The sequence below is a fragment of the Purpureocillium lilacinum genome (assembly GCF_023168085.1).
Source record: "Purpureocillium lilacinum CBS 284.36 DNA, scaffold_1, whole genome shotgun sequence".
Taxonomy (NCBI): domain Eukaryota; kingdom Fungi; phylum Ascomycota; class Sordariomycetes; order Hypocreales; family Ophiocordycipitaceae; genus Purpureocillium; species Purpureocillium lilacinum.
In genome coordinates this window covers 3,419,111-3,437,609 of record NW_027072111.1, presented here as the reverse complement: position 1 = coordinate 3,437,609, position 18,499 = coordinate 3,419,111, and the positions used below count along the sequence as shown (strand labels likewise).

Below are 18,499 nucleotides of genomic sequence, written 5' to 3'. Positions count from 1 at the left end.
GGACCCATGTCGGTAGTCGGCGTCGGTTCCCGAAGTGGACTGTCTGTTCACCACGACTCGGAATTTATTGCCGGCCGGGGAATTTCGTGTCATTTACAGGACTTGATCTTATTGTTCAGTTAGTAATTGCCTCAGTTCATATGTTGGCCCTCATGGGCGTGCATTAGTTTGCTGCTACGAGAAGTGTGGCCGTGCTGTAGATGTGAGTGCACTGGGCCCTACCTCGCATCTGGCCGCGAAGCATGAGCCGCCACTAGGAGCAAGCAGAGGCCCAGACTAGTAGGTGCGCTCGCACTACTACATTCACACCTATCGTAAAGCCGTTAGCACCTTTGCATGATTATCGTGCAGTTCACAGGCCGGCCTGCGATCGATGGCAACATCGTGGGTACCCATGGGGCGCTTGGTGTGGGCCAAAAGTAGAAGGCGGTGTGTCGCCGCCCGCAGCGGCGGAGCTGCGCGCCTCAATTCTGCCGCGACGTCAACTGACAACATCGGAGCGCAGCTCTGTCCGCCCGCCATCCTCGCGCTCACATCTCCGCCATGCAATTGCTTGCACGCGGTCCGATCACGTCCCTGGGATGAGACTCGAGTCGTCTCCATGTCTCGAAATGCCGGAACAGCACCGTCGGGCCCGCGCCGGGGTCCACGATGGTCCCATCTCCGGCAGACGAGCGGCGGCCACGACCATCACCCCTTCCACCATCATCACCATCACCTCCACCGCCCTCTCGCCACTTCGCCTGGCTCCCCTGGTAGCAACTCGACGCATTCGACTATAAGAGACGACAGGGGCCGTCGCCGCACCGAGAGATACTGCCATGTCACCGTCAACGAGAGCTACGTCCGCGATGAGGTCCTCCTCAACCTCGACCTGCTCGGCCCCGAAGTTAAACCCGGATCCCTCATGTCCATCACCGTTCTGGCCAAAGGCGATTCCGCGCGCACCTCCTCAGGTGCCTACGGGAGCCTCAACAAGCAGCCGTCTCACGATCACTGCGATGGCGCGAGGGCAATGGGGGGCGATCACGATTGCGCTCACCACCGATACATCTTCGTGGCGAAGGATATGACCAAGGAGATGAAGGCCCGGTATCCCGAGGCCGAGGTCTACGTTGTCAAGCATATTGCCGACGCCTTCGGCATGAAGAAGGGCCATCAGGTGTTGCTTGCTCCGGTACTTGCCCCACCCCACTTCTGGCAGAAACAGCATCGCTGACGACATGATGAAGGTCGATAAGGACCACCCCGCGACCGAGGCTACGCACGTCGAGATGACTTTCAAGGATCAATATCTTTCCAGGGCAGACATGTGGAGGCTGACCGTCGGGGAGCTGACGCAGAAGACTGTGTACAAGGGACAGTCCATACTCTTTATGGGCACCATTAAGGCCCAGGTCACGGCGGTCTTCGTCGAGGGCCAGAACGTGCACTCTGCCTTCTTTGTCCGAGACACCAGGCCAATCTTCCGCAGCGAATCCGCCAGATACATGCTCTTCATACAAATGTCCCGGGAGATGTGGGACTTTGACTCGGAGAGCTCTGGGGAGATCATGTTCAACAAGGTCGTCAACGGCTTTCTTCCCGCCATGTTCAAGCGCTGGGCTCTTCTGAGAGTGAAACATCTTGTCAGCATAGTCCTTTTCGCGCGCGTGGAATACGACACTGGCATCTCAAGCGAGCTGGCGACCGAAGCGCTGCAGAGCGACTACTACACGGGAGTACAGCCATACGGTAACCGCCGGCCGTACAAGGACTTTTACCGGGTGGTGGTCAGCCAGATGGCCAGCGGAGAGTGGACAAAGATTCTCTATCAGCTCAAAAGGGAGTTCAACTTCTTCCGACGAGACATAAGTCTCCACCATCAACACGTTGGCGCCTTTTGGGACCATTGCTCAGACGAGTTCGGAGGCAAAGATGGCCCAGTGACAAGGATCAAGGCGGAATCGTCACTTTCCGTTCACGGAAACGTGCTCGAGGCCATCAATCTAGCGGCATCACAATTCGCCCACGATTACATCGACAGAGATCTCACTCGCACCGGCATCTCCATCGCTGTCATCACCCCGGGCCCGGGGATCTTTGAGGTCGACTACGAGACTTTGCGGAGGACCACGGAAGCCTTGGTAGGCAACGGAATGGGCATAGATCTCATATGCATGCCCAGGATGCCGCTGCACTCCGTTCCTCTGTTCAAGTACAGGAATCCCCGGTTCTCTGAAGACCACCCGCTGGGCCAGGGCGCATCGTTTTCCAGGTCATACCAGAGCCGCGATAGTACGCCGAATCAGCCAACGCCCGTCGTTGGTAGTTATCAGTCTTTGACTGGGTCTTTCTCGCCCACCAAAGCTTCTACAGTTGCGCGCCGTATCGAGTCCCTTACCTCGATGGCAGCAAATGAGGAGTGGTGCTACGCCCTGCCTCAATGGCTACATGTTTCTTTCTGGACCGGCACCTCCAATGAAGCACTGTCTTACGCGGGCATTGCTCTCACTGTGTCGAATAGGGTCGAACAGGACGACGAGGACGAGTTCAGGATTAGATGCCGTATGTACGACTTGCAGATGCGGAGCGTCTTAGATGCCAACGAGATCGAGGCTGCTCCGCTGCAGTCAGACCCTCACTACCCAACGCATGCCATTGAAGGCACAGCCGCTTCGAAGCGGCGCCAGGATCGCATTGGCGACACGCTTTATATCCCCAACCGGCGGGCTCCGGAGACTCTCGTCGACGGTGTCATCGGCTTCCAAAAGTTTGCTCCCGATAGGCTCGCACGCCCTGGGGAGAAGTCAATATGGAAACACTTACAGGAGTTTGATGACTCCAGAAGCCACCTGTCCGCACGGCACCACCATCACTCCTCGAAGCATCGAATTGAACTGGACGACATGCCTCGAAGGCAGCAGTCTGAGGACGCTACCGCGTTAGGGACCTCTCTGCCAGAGAGGAAGCACTATGGTCAGGCGGCTTCTAGGAAATTCTCCCTGACCACAGCAGAAGTAGAAAAACCAAATATGGCCATCGAAAGAAAGCCAAGGGAGCATTCGATCCCGACACCCAAGCTGCCCCCGCCGGAGACGGCACCAAAGACTCCAAAGACCCCAAAGTTTATGAGGCACATCAGTCTAGGTCAACGAGGATTCGGAATTGCTGCTCCAAAGGCAGCAGTGGCAGAGGTCAAGGCGGAGACCGTCAGTGCCGCTGTTGTATCAGCAGGCGATCTGCGGCCACCGTCTGCTCCGAGGTCTCTTTCGGATTTGAGGCCAACGACACCACAGACAATTGCGAGTGCCACATCTTCTTCGTCGGCGCGTAAATCGAAATCCGACGCACGCGAGTCCATAGCTGAGGGAATCTCGGCCACACCCAGCATCCCGATTTCGAAGCGAGATGGACCGACCAGACAAGATGTGGCAACCAGTTACCTCGTACCGCCACCAACTGCCTTCCCACAGCCAAACATCAGGCGAGAGAGGCATGAGGATGACAACGACGTACGGTACTCCAACGCTTTGCGGGCCGAGGACGCGCAAAAGGTGTACACCAGCAAGCTGCGGGCCGGAGTAGTGCCCGAGCTACCGACGACATTGTCTCCAAAGACCGCCGTCACGCCTTGGCTCAGTCTCCTAAACCCATCCAATCCAGAACATCATCGCATAGACGATACCGTCCTGTACAGTCGATGGCAGCATGTCTTCCCACGAACCTCGGACATGAAGGTACAAAAATGGAAGACGCTCTGTTGCCCTGCCGCTGTGCCCCTTACGACCGAATATTTCCCTCCGAAGGCCCAGTTCGACGCGGAGTACCAGCGACACCCATACAACGTGGATCAAAATGCCGATGATGACGTAGCTGAGGAACCTAAGTCCCGAAAGGAATTCATCAAGGAGCTCATCAGCATGCGCTTCTCACATGGCTTCCAGGTCATCGTCGGGCCTTCCGTGGCGCAGGCATTTGGACAGAAGCTCATCAAAATCGCGGATATTTTCTCCCGAGACCAACCGTTGGATGATGGCACGAGCGTTTTTATGTCAGTTGGGAATACAATTCATCAACTTTCTTGTGTCAACGGCACAGAAGTGGAGGTCAACATATACGTGCGCAAACCGGCCGAGTCTTCTGTATCCGAAGGATTCTCCACGGTTTACAAGCCGGCCATTCGAACGCTGCTCGATGACAGCTACGAGACTCGAAAGGTTGACATTCTCACACCCAAACTGGAGCGCAACTGGAACACTATCGACTCATTCCTCGCCGGCCATCATGACGAGATGATGGAGAGTCTCAGATTCTGGCGCGCCCGGTACGTTCTGATTCCTCTCAGCCCGAAACACCCTTCCATTCCGAGGACGCAGACTGGCGACAACCCCGAAGAATTGCGAATCGAAGGCATCAAGCGGTTAGCTCAGCTTTGGCAGAAGAACCGCTACTTCCCTCCCTCTGAGAAGCGATTTCAGACGCGGGACAATCGCCGAAACCCCTTGGACATCATTTACAAGACAGATGATCCCTCGGCGGTTATTGCGGCCGAGCTTGAGACGCTGCCGTTGCTGGAAGGCCTAGATGGCCTGCAACGCAAGGGAAAGCTCGTGACGAGGAAGGAGAGATTCCAGAAGTCGCACCTCAACCTTGCGGCCCTCGCTGAAGCAATCCAGCAACCCGTTGAGAACGGCGGTGTGCCCTTGCGGAATAGACGATGGCATCTGCGGATGCATAGTGCAGCCTTCATTGGTTCCGACATGACAACCTGGCTTCTGGACAACTTTGAAGATTTGGAGGATCGTGAAGAGGCAGAGCAGCTGGGTAATGCGTTGATGGTACAGGAAGAACCCAAGATCAAAGACAAGGACAAAGAAAAGGATGGTGCCGAGCCCAAGGGCCCGCATGAGAAGGGGCTATTCGTACACGTCGAAAAGCGCCACAGGTTCCGAGACGGCAACTACTTTTACCAGATGGCACCCGAGTTTGCAAAGGCGCAGCCTGGTTGGTTCAGTTCCAAGCGAAAGGACGCATCATCGGTGCCGCCGACGCCTCTGTCCGAGACGGGTCGCGACTCGCCGCATGCCAGTGTGCGCGCCCCAGGCTCAGCCGACGGTTTATCGCCTGCTTCTGCCGCCCCCACGCCGATTGTCTCGACAGGTTTTGGAAACAAAAACCGGCCTCGCGTCGTGTTGAGCAAGGTGATCAAATACGACATTGACCCTCGAAAGAGGTCATACCGCCCCGAGCGCATCGACCTGCACTACGACCGCCTTCACAACCCAGACAATTGTTTCCATATCCGCATTGACTGGATGAATGCGACGTCCAAGTTGGTGCAAGATGTCATTGAGAGCTGGGAACGGGAGGCCAGCCAGTACGGCCTACGGCTCGTCGAGGTGCCCATCAAGGAGGCGTCTCTCATTACGGAATCCAATCCTTTCCGCAAGCCATTCCGCATCAAGCTCGCCGCGCGTCCGCCAGACGAGAAGCCCGAGGCGTATTACGACCCGAATTCTCTCGGCCCCCAGGCAGCGCCTAGCAAGAACTTCTACCAGTCTGCCATCCTCAAAAGCTTCGACTTCGTCCTCGATCTCGAGGCCGCAAGCAACTTCCCGAGTAACGTCGATGTGCGGTACTCGTGGGGCAAACCCGAGTTCAAGTACACCCAGTACATACACCGGTCCGGGTCCCTCCTCGCGCAGATAACCGACGACGGCAACTTTCTCGTGCTGGCGAATCGGCTTTATAACAAAAGCTTTGGCGCCGCCCGGGACAAGGAGATACGCGCACAGGGACCGTCCGAACAGCCCACGCACCTCGATCGCGCGGGGCGACTCATGAGCATCGGCGGGGTGTACGGCGGACAAAGCATGTCCGAGCCTGCTCCTGCAGCCGGTTCCGCCTCACCGATGGTGCGCCCGACGTTTCACTACCAGTCCCCAGCCCTCCGAGCCGTCGATACACCAGCAATTGGCACCAACTCATCCGCGCACGGTGGCAAAGCGCAGTCCGGTCGCGGCGGCGTGGCAGAGGGCATCAAGGAAGAATTCGAGACGTTTTGCAACGACGCCGCTGCCCTCGAGGCCTTCTACAAGGAAACGCTCGAAAAGGGCCAGCGCGTGCACGACACGCCCTCGTCCATCGCCACGGGGCCGCCCGGCCTCGAGCCCGTGCCGGAGGCTAGCATCCCCTCGCTCGGGCTGCCGCCTGGTGTGCTGGGCGGTGCGGCTGGACTTGGCGACGGCAACGAGAGGAGCGCCGCGGCGCTGGCCGCGAGCATGCGGCTGGGCAGCCCCATGACGTTTATGCGCAGGGGCAGCGTGCAGTTTGACGGCATGGGACTCGGCTCCAAGGGCAAGTGAAGGCAGCGTCAAGATGGGGTGCTCATTCTCGCGAAGCGTTGCTGTTTAGGGTATACCGCTCCTCGGCGCCGAGAGAACGATCTGTTCGATATATGAGAGACGAAATCCACGGAGCAAGTTTTCATGTATAATCAGATAATGTTTCGAGTATTCGTCCCTGGCGAAAGGAACAGAGCGCTGTAGTTACAATGTAGTCACGCGGATCACAGAAGCACGCATCAAGACCAATACGATATCATGTGGGGGTTCGCCCCTTTCTTTCTCTACCTAGGTCGCCGTGAGTGCTGAATTTATGCCTCGCTGACCTAGAGTAGTCGCCGGCGCGAACGCTCTCTATCTGCTTCTGCCAGATCCTGCACCCCAGATTCAGGCAGGACATCCAACTCCGTCCACCCCCATTCACTCCCTTCAGCTTGCACCGAAGGGGTAACGCCGTAGTGCGCCAGTATAAAATCGAGCGCCAGAGAGCTCCCATGGCGCCTAGTATGTTACAGTGGCCCCAAAGCAGTAGCCCCAACAAGTAAATACACAAGAAAAGAGAATCGTATGTGCCAAGGAAAAGGACAAGCACGGTTGTGCAAGGATGGGTATTGAAGAATACGAGGGGTTGGCGGCATATGCTCGTGAATTCACAGAATATGTCGATGTGCATGATCCATTCACGATTGCGGACCAAGAGCTGCATCGTTCGGGTAATCTGCGCAATGTCAGTAACTACTCTTAAATGTCCAACGGCAGGGCGAACTTACAGAACGAGCAGACAGCGATAATGGCGTAAAGGCAGATGAGCAGAAAGCCCTCCAGCCAGTGGCTCTTGCCATCGCCAATGAGGTAGTTCGTAAGCAAGACGGCGACGAACATAACCGCGACTTGGAAGTTGTCAAAGCTCAGGTTCATCTCCTCATAGCCCATGCCCCACCCAATGACAACAAGGAGGGGTATCAGGAACAAGGCAACCTGCATGCTGGATCCGACGGCAACACCAATGGCAAGGTCCATCTTGTCCTTGATAGCAACCGTGACAGCTGTGGCATGCTCAGCGGCGTTGCCAACGATTGGCAACAAGATGAGACCGACAAACTCGACAGAGAGAGGGCCAGGCTGTCCGTTCGGGCCTTTGGTGACGGAGTCGATCGAATCGACCATGAACTCTGCGCAGAGGGCAATGATGACAGTCGAGCCCGCCAAAGTACCCAAAGCAACAAGAAAGTGCAATTGAGGTTCTTCCTCCTCGTCTTCGTCGGCCGCTTCCGATGGATTCATCAGCATTTTTGAAAGCCGTTCATTCTCGGACTGGTTTGGCATTGCATGGCCCATAAGAGACCCAGGCATTGCGAGGCCCTGCTTGATCGCGCCAGCGCCGAGGCCGCCAGAGCTCCAGGGCTTGGCCGGGACCTTTTGGCTCTCCTCGTTGAAGACCAATTGGTGGGTCTTCAGCTGGAAAAAGAGGTAGGCAGCGTAGACAAGCAGCAGGATAATTGCCGTGCCACGAGACAAAGCAGAGACCCTATCGGGGCCCGTGTCCTGGGCCGAATCGAAAACGGTTGGGACGATGACGGACGCAGCTGCGAGAGCAAGGAGTGACGCGGCGGTCTGGGCCACTGTTGTGTTAAAGAACTGCTCTTGGCGTCTGAGACCGCCGAAGAAGAAGCAGCAGCCCATGACGAGGAGCAGGTTGGAGAGAATGGATCCGATCAGAGACGTCTTGACAATTGTGAACTCTTTATCCTTGAGGGCGATGATTGCGACAATCAGTTCGACGGCGTTGCCGAACGTAGCGTTGAGGAGTCCTCCAAGCGTCTCGCCCGTGCGGAGCGCAATCTCTTCCGTGGCGAAACTGAGCATGGCAGCCAGCGGTATAATAGCGATGAAGTTGACGACGAAAACCACGACGCGATTCACCGATTTGACGTAGTTGAGTGCAATTCCGACAGGCGCTGCGAGGAGCAAGATGTTGATCCATGAATTGAGAAACGTCCGCTGGAGTTGGTTGGCGGTCGTAAACGGCGTCTTCGGATAGACGTGGCGAAACAGACCAGTCTGCTTTTCTTTCTTCTTGTCGTCATCGGCTTGAGTGGATGTCTGGCCAGGCGCTGCAGCATCTTGCCTGGAGACCTCGTCGTCGGGTTTGCGGTTTCGTAGGCCAGAGCCCTCGACATCGAGTGACCGTTGTGAGCCCGGCTTTTCCTCACTGTTGCCTTTGCTCCTGGTTCGTGCTGACTCTTCCGTCTCCTTTCCAAATCCGGTGACGGAACCAGATATGGTGTCCGTCGCCGACAAGTCGCGGGCCGCATGGGTCGTCGCGGTCGGTGGTGTTGGGGCTGTGGCCGCGTGGGTTAGGTGGTCACCCGAGCCCTCGGGCTGCTCCTCCAGACGACCACCATTCCACGTATCCGCCCGGCGCTCTCTGTTGTTCCACGCAACATGTCGGAAGGGATTCCATGCTTGATCGTAGCTCGATCGGCTGACAGTGTGCGCCTGGCGCTTATTCCGAAAGTGATTGACTGCGATCGCGATGGTATCGCGGGACATGTTAGCACTCGAAGTGCGCACGCCTTCCTGCGGCGTTGACGAATCGCGGGGAGAAATGGATGGGCGCAAGATGCGGAGGGAGAGACAGGTGATGATGAGGCAGGACAGAGAGGTGTAAATCAGGACGGCGAGAGCAATCCGACAGACGACAAGCTTGTCACTAGACACGCAGTGGATCCATGGCGGGGGCAAGTCGCCTAATATCCGGGAATGGCGGCATGGCGGTCACAGGGATAGAGAAAGGAAAGTGATTGATAGCTGTTCGGTCATGGGCTTGGTATTGGGGCTGTGCTGCGCAATGGGGCGGACCGTTGTAACCGCATGGGGAACAAGAACGGATTCCTGTGCTGGAAGTCTTGCGTTGCCCGTTGTTCGAGACCTGGCAAACACGGCACAAAGAGGGGAAGCGCAATGCAGGACGGCCACCATAATGGTGACGACAAAGCTGGGGAGGTGATGGCGAATCTGATTTGCGACGATTTGCATAGTCGCACAAGACGATGCCAGCAGGATCGTCGGCGGGGAGGCCACTCACAGGACATGGCGGCGAGGCTTTGTGCGTCTGCCGAGCTCGTCCGCTCTGGTCAATACCGGTTACTCGTTCTTCGTTCCTCCTTTCTCTCGGCGGAAGACAAGGCGATAGACGGGCAAAATGAATGGTATCTTGGCAGAGCGAGACGTTGAGTTTCGTGACTCTGAAACGGGCGGCCCCTTTAAAATGGAGCTTGTCGAAAGGTGGAGTGAAGAATCCTCAGCAAGCGACGGGCGGCCTCGCGTCGTGGGGCTAGTGTGGGCGATGCGCGTTTCTTTTAGCTCGTCCACAGTGAGAGCATCGTTCAAGGTAGACCTGTCTGTCCGTCTGCCTTTGTCAACCATCCGCCAGTGTGAGCACGATATGGTACCACTTGGAGGACTGCTCCCGCAGCGGCCGGCAAGAGGACCGGCCGACCAGGCCCTCACGACCAGCATGAGGAACCGTGGCCAGCCCGACCGGCAGCGCACAGCCGACTTCTGGGGGCAGCTGGCGCGCCTGGCCGGCCTCGGGACCCGGCGGTGCGTGGCGCAGGGACCGACAAGATGAGTGAAAGGGCATGGCGCAGTTGTATTCGTCATGGGGAGCATACACACACCTTTGTTTGGAAGAGCAGCGTCAGCTGGTCGGACGTTGAAAGCGCGATGGTCCGAGGCAGAGATTCCAAAAGCCGAAGGCGCGTGTGTGCAGGAACCGTTGCCAAGTTGGAAGTGTAGGAAATCGAGGCTGGAAGGATCCGTCCTCGAAGAAAGGGAGCTCGACCAAGGACGCCGGGCACGGAAGCGGGTGAAGAGGAAGGTTCAATGTTGATGCAACAAGAGCGGTCAGGTATTTGGGTGCATGCAACGTCGAGCTCGTGCTGGACTTATTATGAACGGCAGGCGCTCTGAATCATGGATGAAAGGGGCCAGCGCGTGGACTCGTTCCTGCCCTGCTCTGAATGTGGGCGTCGGCGCCAGAGGTACCGGCGGTACCTTCTGGGTACTTGGTCCAATGAGTTGAACAAGTGGGTGCCATGGGCAGATTGGCGGTCCGAATCTGCGACTCAGGTACATTCTCTGTACTCGGTATCGCAGGCCGTGGCGTCGGGTACTTCGTGGGCATCTCCATCGGCAAAATAGCGTCCCCAGCGGCCTCCTGGGGATCAAGCTTAACCCATGATCAAAGAGCGTGTCATCATCACTCGCGCCTCACACGTCTGTGTGGCGCCAACGGCATGGACCAGTCCCGGCAACCATCTCAGAGCAGCCCTTCCTGGACGCTTCCTTGGTACGAGCATGCGCTGGGCGGCGGGAACAAGACCACAAGTACTGTACTGTAACAGTACTGTACTGTAGCCCAGCCGACGAAACAAAGCACGCATCTGCTGCTGCTGGCCAACAGACCCTGCCAAGGGCGAGCGACGTCCCCAATCCTGGCACACAGGACCCCACACACGCACGCCCCCCCGGATCCCGCCGGCTGGGCATCTCTTGGCTCGTGGATGTGGCTGCATCTGCCCGTCTTGGCCCAACTTCTCCTCTGCGGCCCGACGCGTCCTCGAGCAGAATACCACGCTTGACACGGGGGAGTGTACGAATACGCCAGGTGAAGAGAAGCCAAAGTCACGGGCACAGGCGCATGCCTCCTCTGCCATGGTGATGGTAGCCAGACCATTTTCTCCTTCTCTCGCGCTAGTCACCGCATTCGTGTGGCGCACGAGTGGACGTGTGTGGTTTGATTGCGTCTGATTTTCCGGCGCGTTAGCCCCGTGGCTTGGACCATGTCCGTAGCGCCGCTCCAGCTGGCAAGGCACCTTTGCGCAACCACTTCGCACCGCACCAAACGATTGCCAACAAGAGTAGCCCGCAGCTGACGTCAACATGCTTGGCTGGAGCGTTTCGTGCCAGCTAACATGCTGGCATGCGACGCCAAACAGGGAACCATCGCGTGCGACAGCTGTCCAACTGCCGAGCACAGCACTTGCAAAGCCTTCCAAGGTTGTTTGCTCCATGCTCGTAATCCTCGCGTCCGGCCGTGAATCACGCCCATGCATGTGTCAGCTGCTTTTCGGATCAAGCATCAATTTATGTCACTGTATCCTCTCACGCCTGCGAGCTGGCACACGTCCCACGCGAATGTTCGACAAGTCGACGCCGTTGCAGGCCAGCGCATGCAGAATTTATCGGGTATATAGATGTATGACCAGGTTGTACTTCTAGTCTCCTGCCCCATTATGTCCCGTGTACCTGACCCTGTGTAATGCCCGTTGCGCCTGTGTTCCTGTGTCCCACCCCAAGCAAAAGCAACGCACGCCAGGTATCATGAGATGGCAGTGCACCGCTGCACATCAATCCTGCTCGGCCTACCCCGAGCATTATGAACGCCGTGTCATCGTCTTGTTCTGCCACAAGCATCGACTGGTCTGCTCCACGTCTCTGCCCGTCGGCCCATGGCAAGCATACGCGAGGACCTGCTGCCCAGCCATGTCTAGATCCAATCAGCATCAAACTCGGCGTCCTCGCTCGTCTCCACGCTTTGCTTGCGTGGCCGTCCACGTTTGCGAGGCTGAGAGCTCGACCGCGCCCGCTTCTTGCGTCCACCTGGCGTAGCTCCGCCCTTCCTTTTCCGGCCTCTATCCGGCGCGTCGTCATCCTCTTCCTCACTTGGCGTACCATGCTCATCGATGGCCATCTCATCGTCCTCATTGGTCACCTTGAACTCCTTGTCGACATTCATTAGTTCAACGAGCGAACGGCATGTTCTCGCCATCGTCTCCTCGTTTTGCAGGCCCTTCATATGAGAGGCGACCTCATCCCAGAACTTGTCCCCGTGCACACCTTGCGTCTTCGAAGGCGTCTTGTTGAGGTCCTTGGCCAATGCCTTGGCCTTGCTGTCGTGCCTGCTCGTGCCCATGTTGTACAACTTGCGGATGTAGGTGCGAGCCTCCCACAATGACAGAAGCACCATGGAAGCTGCCGTCAGCTGACGCAATCTCTGCGGCTCGACCGATAGAGCCGAAACCGGCAACTGCGATATTGCTTGCTGTCCACCCATGGGCAGGTCGCCTGCGGACATAGCGGCGCTGGGGTCTGCTGCGATTGAGTCTTGGGGCTGGCCAAGTTCATCAACGTCCATTCGAACATTGAAAACTTCAGACTCAATAGCCTGGGCCACCGTCGCTCCCGTACCAGTCACGATCTTCTCTAGCGTATTGACTACGCTCTGGAGCTCGCCAACCGTCTGGTACTCGAAGAAGGCCATGTTCTCGACGATGAACCGGGCAAAGTCGACATGCGGCGGTAGATCCCCAATAGCATCAAACTTGGAAAGCTCAAAGTCTGTCTGGTTGCAGAGCTTTTCCAGGAAGCGTTGCCTATTCTTAAGCTTGCTGATCTTGAGCACCTCCATCAGCAAGTGCAGTTTTGATTGAAAAGGGTCAACGGTTGCGCCGTGCGAGTCCTTGACAATGTCTCGCTGATAGTTGTAGGCTGACTGCACAGCTTTGACGTACTCCCTCTCCAGTACTGTCTCGTGCTTCTCATGTAATGATCGATGCTCCATAAAGGCAAGCTCAGCAATCTTGCGGTTAGCAGAGGTCTCCAGCGTGATTAGCGTGACGCCTGTTTCCTTGGGGTGGGTCAAGCCCTGTCGGTTGATGCTACCCAGGACCTCCATGGCCAAGAAAGCATGCTCATCCTGGCTGCTAAGGGCAATTCGCGTTATGTCCTTCAGGAATCGCTGTGTCGTGGCGCTGGCAACATCGTCAAAGTTGGTTCCGCCCATGACAGTCAGCTCCTTTTTCTTGCCATCGGCGGCAGCTGCTGCAGCCCCGGCCTCAGAGCGCCGTTCTTCAGTCATGAGGAACTCCTTGAACGATCGAAGAATCATGGTTTCTAGGATGGGGATCCGATCCTGGAACACCTGCTGGAAGGCCGTATACACTTTAGCCAGAACGTAGTTCCGCGGCCACGATTGGCAAACCAGTCCAATGGCTTCGATTGCCGCCTTTCGCGCCTCCAGAGATTGCGGTGGCAGGGCAAAAGGTGACAGCGTGTCAACAATCAGACGGGGTACCGAATCCCCTTGCCACCGCGGGAACTTCTCTCGGAAAATATGCAGCTGCTTATCTAGGTCGCAATGCTTGCCGACGCTCCCCACTATGATCGCATACGCGCAGAGGTGATTCAAGCGCTTGCTGTCGAGCGGAGCCTTGGCCAACTTCTGGATCCCTAGCAGGCTCGATGCCACCAAGTTCGCCAAGGGGCTGAAGTCTTTTAGAAGCTCACAGACGGTGTGTGCGCAACCGATGAGATCATCCAAAGCTCCCCGCGACGAGATCTTGCCAATCCCTTTGAGAAGCTGTAGTCTTACTTCAGCAAGGAAGTCTGAATGGACCGTTGGTAATTGCGGGAGCACTCTCTTGTAGATGACTGTAACAGCCCGAAACGCGGCGAGTTCGTCTCGGCCGGTGAAGCTGGCTAGTTGGGGCTTGAGCAGACGAATTTGCTCCAGCGTAAACAGCTTCGGATCGGCTTTAGCGAAGATGGTGAGAACCTGCAGGGCGTCGCGCCCTGATAGAACAGATGCATCTTCGGAGTCCGGATTGTCGATAAGCCCAAACATGATACCCACCAGTCTAGAACAGACTGTGAAGGGGCCTTCCAAAGATCTGTTGTTCGGCCTGACGATAATCTGGAAGACCTTGTCGAGGATTTCCGTGACTGTCCCAGTCTTCACAGTCTGGATGATCAGCGCCACGTGCTCCGTAAGAGCCGTCTCGAACGCTGCCGTGCTTTCGTTGGCGTAGAAAGGCGCAAACCAGATCTCCTCAATCATCTGGCGTGCAAGATCGCGCACCCCTTCGTCCGGGTCCTGGACTCGACGTAACAGACCATTGGCGATGGCGCTCCGAAGTCCCTTATTTCGATTACGCAGATAGATGTCGCGGGCCAGTTTCATCGCTCGTTTCCTTACACCGACGCCAGCATCCTGAAACCGATCAATGATTTTCGGGGTCAAGGAGGGTTCTAAAGAGGGTCGCATCCCGATGCAGTTCCCCAATAATCCAAGAGCGGAATCGCGAACTTGCGTCGACGAATCACCTGAGCAGTCGAGGATGAGCTGGATGACCGTTGAGTCGCCGTCCAGGATGGACGGATCGGTCTCCAGGACCTGGTTCACACTCTTGAGACTTTTGCTGCGAACAGTGGCCTGGTCGCTGGCCATGGAACCAAGTAAGATATTGAGAATCTTACTAAACGATTCGCAAAGCGGAGAGCGAAGGAGGATGATTGAAAACGCAAATCTTGCCTGGCTTGCTGTTACCGTCTTGAACGTATATTCGTTAAAGAGCCATTTCTTGTCGTCAATCATCATTCTGAGCCGATAGGCCAACCGGCCAAGTTCTTGATCCCGCTCGCTATCGTCTTCCTGGATGGAGTCATAGCCGGAGTGGATCTTGCTCGCCCAGTCCGTGATCATGAATGAGACGGCGCTGGACAAGTGCGGATCCTCAGAGCACCGGTCTTGTAGGTACTCTAGCGTCGCGCGGAACGGGCCAGACCAGGCAACGATGTGCTCCATCTGGCATTTCTGCTCGAGCACGTGGGTGGCCAGGTCTGAAAGGTACTGAGATAGTTCGCCTGCATCACTACCTTCGAACGCGCTAGCCGTCTTTTTCACGTGCGACCGCAGCCGGGAAATCGCGGCACTCATAGTACCAAGCAACTCCAGGGCCATGTTTTTTGCTGGAGCGGCAGTCTTCGGTGCCTCAAATAGCTGTACCATCATAACCATAAGCAAGCGAAGGAGGAGCTCGGCCGAGGGCCAGTCCGGTGAGTCGAGGCAGGTCGTAAAGTCCTCAACGAAAAGGTCCAGTAGGTTGCGATAAGGCGTATCGCCGGTCTTCGTAGAGCCGATAGCTCTTTTGACGATGAAGTTGATGACGTACGACGCGTTTCGACTCGCAGACTCACTGAGCGGCGCTGCAGCGGCTTCTAGCTCCTGTATGGCAACCGCGTGCTGCTGAGCCCCTTGCTCCTCGTTGAGAATGGTTGTTGCAGCCTGGCCCTTCTTCGTCGTCTGCAGTTCATCGTATTCCGCATCCTCGTCGTCGCCCATGCTGCGTAGAAGGGCGGCACGGCCGGCTCCATCGCTGGAGTCCACTCGACCAGAGCTGGCCTGGACTAGTCGCATGATGAGAGCTGAGACGGGTTGAATGCTGCCCCCATCAGAGAGCTTGAATTGCCTGGAACTTTGCTTGCCAACCGGGAGCTTCTCCAGAGAGGTCAAGATATCATCAGTAATCCCCTGTCTCTGGTCCGGCTTGATCAAAAAGATCTGGCAAAGCATGTCCATGGCAACAGACCGGATGCCATCGAATTTTTGGACGCCAATGGCCGAGTCCCGTTCGAAATAGGCATTTTCGACGAAGATGAGCTTCGACGCCGTGAATTCTAGCGTATTGATGACTGATTCCGAGAGCTCGATCTTGGTGACTAGTTCGGCAAGCACGGCGAACAGCTTCTGGCAACAAACGAAGACCGATGCGATCACTTTCTTGTGTCGTTGGACCATTTTGAAGAGGTTTGCCGACGATCCCGAGTTCCGCAATTCCACCAGAGGGATCACGATATCCTCAGTGACGCTCTTGAAGATATCGACGCACCGGTTGATGACCGATTCGGAATAGAGTTGCTTGTCATCTCTGCCACCAGACAGTATTCGTGCGCAGGTTCGAGCTGCCTTTAAAGCCGTTTCAACTTCAGAAAGCTGCTGTATCCATGATTCCACGGCGCTCTCATCCCAGCTTTCGTCGGCTCGGATCTCGAGGCCGTCGATCTGTTTCAAGCTTGCCTCGCTTAGCTTCATGACTTGAAGAAGGCTCTCCAAGGAGACGTTTTGAAGACAACGTAATCCAATGACTTTCTGGATCGCGCCGTGCATCTTCTGCTGGGTGACAGCAGTCATAGCGGGCTCCTGATCGGTAGTAAGAGTCACGATGTGCTCAGATCCGCTCTCCTGTCCAAGAGCCTGCCCCACGGCCACAAAGACAGAACGCAGCAGGGCTTCCAAAGCATCCAGAGCTGCCTCGGCCCTCTGTCGCTGGTCCAGGCTCGTGATGGTAACGCCTTGGCTATCTGCAAAGCCCTGGGGCCCCTGTCGTCGTGCCGAGAGATTCTGCGGAGCATCGGGCGCGTCCGCAACCTCCAGATACTCTTCTCTCTTGAAATTGACAGAAGGCAATTCAATGCTGAAGACAGGTTCCTTCCCCGGGGACGGTGAAAGTTTGATCCCGGTAGGTGTTGGTATTTGCGAGGTACTGATCTGGTTCGGCGGTTGTGGTGCTTGTGGCGGTTGGGGCGGAATCAAAGCAGGTGCATTCTCCTGGAGCTCGTCGACTCCAGTGGCATCAACGTACGATGTTGGGTCGAACGTTCGTTTCGAGGGGATTGCAACCTCTATCCTGACAGAGGGAGATCTGTGCACTTCGTGGCTTTCCGATCGGCCCCGGTGCGGTTGCGAGGAGGCGTTCGATGCGTGCGAGGGAGACTCTCTCGCCCCAGAATGACGACCTGCATCACCATTCACGAGCTTCGGACTTGCGGTATTGGCCTTTGTGGACTTGAAAAAGCTTCCCACCCGTTCGTACACGGATCGTGTCAGAGGCGAGAGTCCGTCGGCGAGACTCTTACCTGCGGGTGCTGTCGACGTAGCTTGGGGCAGTGTCGGGAATTTGCTGCTGGCGGTCAGATCGTGTTCCGACAGAGGTCAACGGAGGGAGCATACTAGTGTGTTCTCTGAGATGGCTTCAGGTCGTGCAACACATAGTCCGCAGCCTGCTTAAGAGTGCGGGACCCTTGTGGTGCGGTAGTTGCGTCACTGTTAACCTTGTCGAACTCGTCCCGGGCGAACAGATCAGCGATTCGCAGCGCCGGGGATCCTGAGCCTAGACTCGGATCGGGTATCACTTCTGCTGGGGAGTCAGAATATACGAGCGCCCGGTGTGAGCGCAGGGCAGAATATCTTGCGGTGACGGACCTGGCAGGAATGGCACGGTAGACGTTTGGGGTGAGTACGGGAGCGACTCTTGCAATGTGAAGGGCCGCGAGATGGCTTGCTGTTGGAGGCGGCCAATCCCGTTTCTCGGCCCGTTCGCATTGTAAGGCTCCATGGTTGTCGTATTATGGCTTCGCACAATAGCTCAACGTTTCAGGCATGGCCTAGAAGTTGGAGCGCCGGATTCGTCGCATCGAGAGGTCGGCTGGCGCAAAGACGCTAGCCGGTGGCAGGCCGGCGAGGGGTACAGGAAGCCAGAGGAGAATGTAAATCGCCAAACGCTTCGGTTCATGCGTGCATAACAATGCGGGATTGGGAGAGGATCCGGCCGTACAGCTCAATCGCGTGAAGCTGTCGTCGGCATGAGCGAGACGGGCAAGTGCAGCCTCGCGCGCGCCTGTTCAGCGGCTGGTCAAGGCAAAGTGGGTCATGAAACTAGGTTCCTGGCCAGTCAGCGAATGTTCCGAAGTGACGTACTGGTGCCTTGCCTTATCAGTTTTTCCGGACCAGGGACCAGGGCGGGCCTTGAGTTTCGCGCGCCGTACGCCCAAGCCAAATTTCTTGCTTCGCATTTTGTCGCCGGTACTGTTGACGAGCTCATTCGCGCACCGAGACACCCTCAGCGAAGACCATGGCTGCAATTGGCTCTCTAGTGTTCTGCACAGACTGCGGAAACCTGCTCCCTGCCACCAAAGGCACGGAGAAAAATTCCCTAAAGTGCGAATGCTGTGGCGCATGGAACAAAGGTAGGCTTGGGCGGCGCCGAATGCACTGCCTGCAACGCTGACATGCTGTATTACCCAGACACGGGCTCGAAGACGATCTTGACGAAGTCGAAACCTTCCGACTTTCCCTCGTTCCTCCGGCAAAAGCTGCAGTCGAACGTACAGGCTGTGGAGCGACACAGCATCCAGACCGAAAGCGTTGTGCAAGAACGATGCCCCAAGTGCGGCCGTGAAGAAGTTAAATACACGTCGGTGCAGCTCCGAAGCGCCGACGAAGGGTCTACCATCATCTTCACGTGTGATTGCGGTCACTCGTACGTGTC

General features: G+C 56.7%; 3 protein-coding genes across 3 annotated transcripts; 1 reads left to right on the top strand and 2 right to left on the bottom strand.

Annotated features, from left to right (window-relative positions):
• Positions 1-601: 601 nt before the first annotated feature.
• Positions 602-6,347, top strand: PLICBS_000749 (vacuolar membrane-associated protein iml1; the record flags this gene model as incomplete). Its single annotated transcript, XM_018318218.2, has 2 exons — positions 602-1,177; positions 1,233-6,347. The coding sequence occupies 2 exons, from the start codon at positions 602-604 to the stop codon at positions 6,345-6,347; spliced, it is 5,691 nt and encodes a 1,896-aa protein (XP_018183743.2).
• A 659-nt stretch (positions 6,348-7,006) lies between these two features.
• Positions 7,007-8,879, bottom strand: PLICBS_000748 (uncharacterized protein; the record flags this gene model as incomplete). The annotated part of the gene is made up of 2 exons (XM_018318219.2): positions 7,007-7,044; positions 7,097-8,879. The coding sequence occupies 2 exons, from the start codon at positions 8,877-8,879 to the stop codon at positions 7,007-7,009; spliced, it is 1,821 nt and encodes a 606-aa protein (XP_018183744.1).
• A 3,001-nt stretch (positions 8,880-11,880) lies between these two features.
• Positions 11,881-17,566, bottom strand: PLICBS_000747 (sister chromatid cohesion protein 2; the record flags this gene model as incomplete). The annotated part of the gene is made up of 3 exons (XM_018318221.2): positions 11,881-17,131; positions 17,182-17,365; positions 17,434-17,566. The coding sequence occupies 3 exons, from the start codon at positions 17,564-17,566 to the stop codon at positions 11,881-11,883; spliced, it is 5,568 nt and encodes a 1,855-aa protein (XP_018183746.2).
• Between the last annotated feature and the right edge of the window lie 933 nt (positions 17,567-18,499).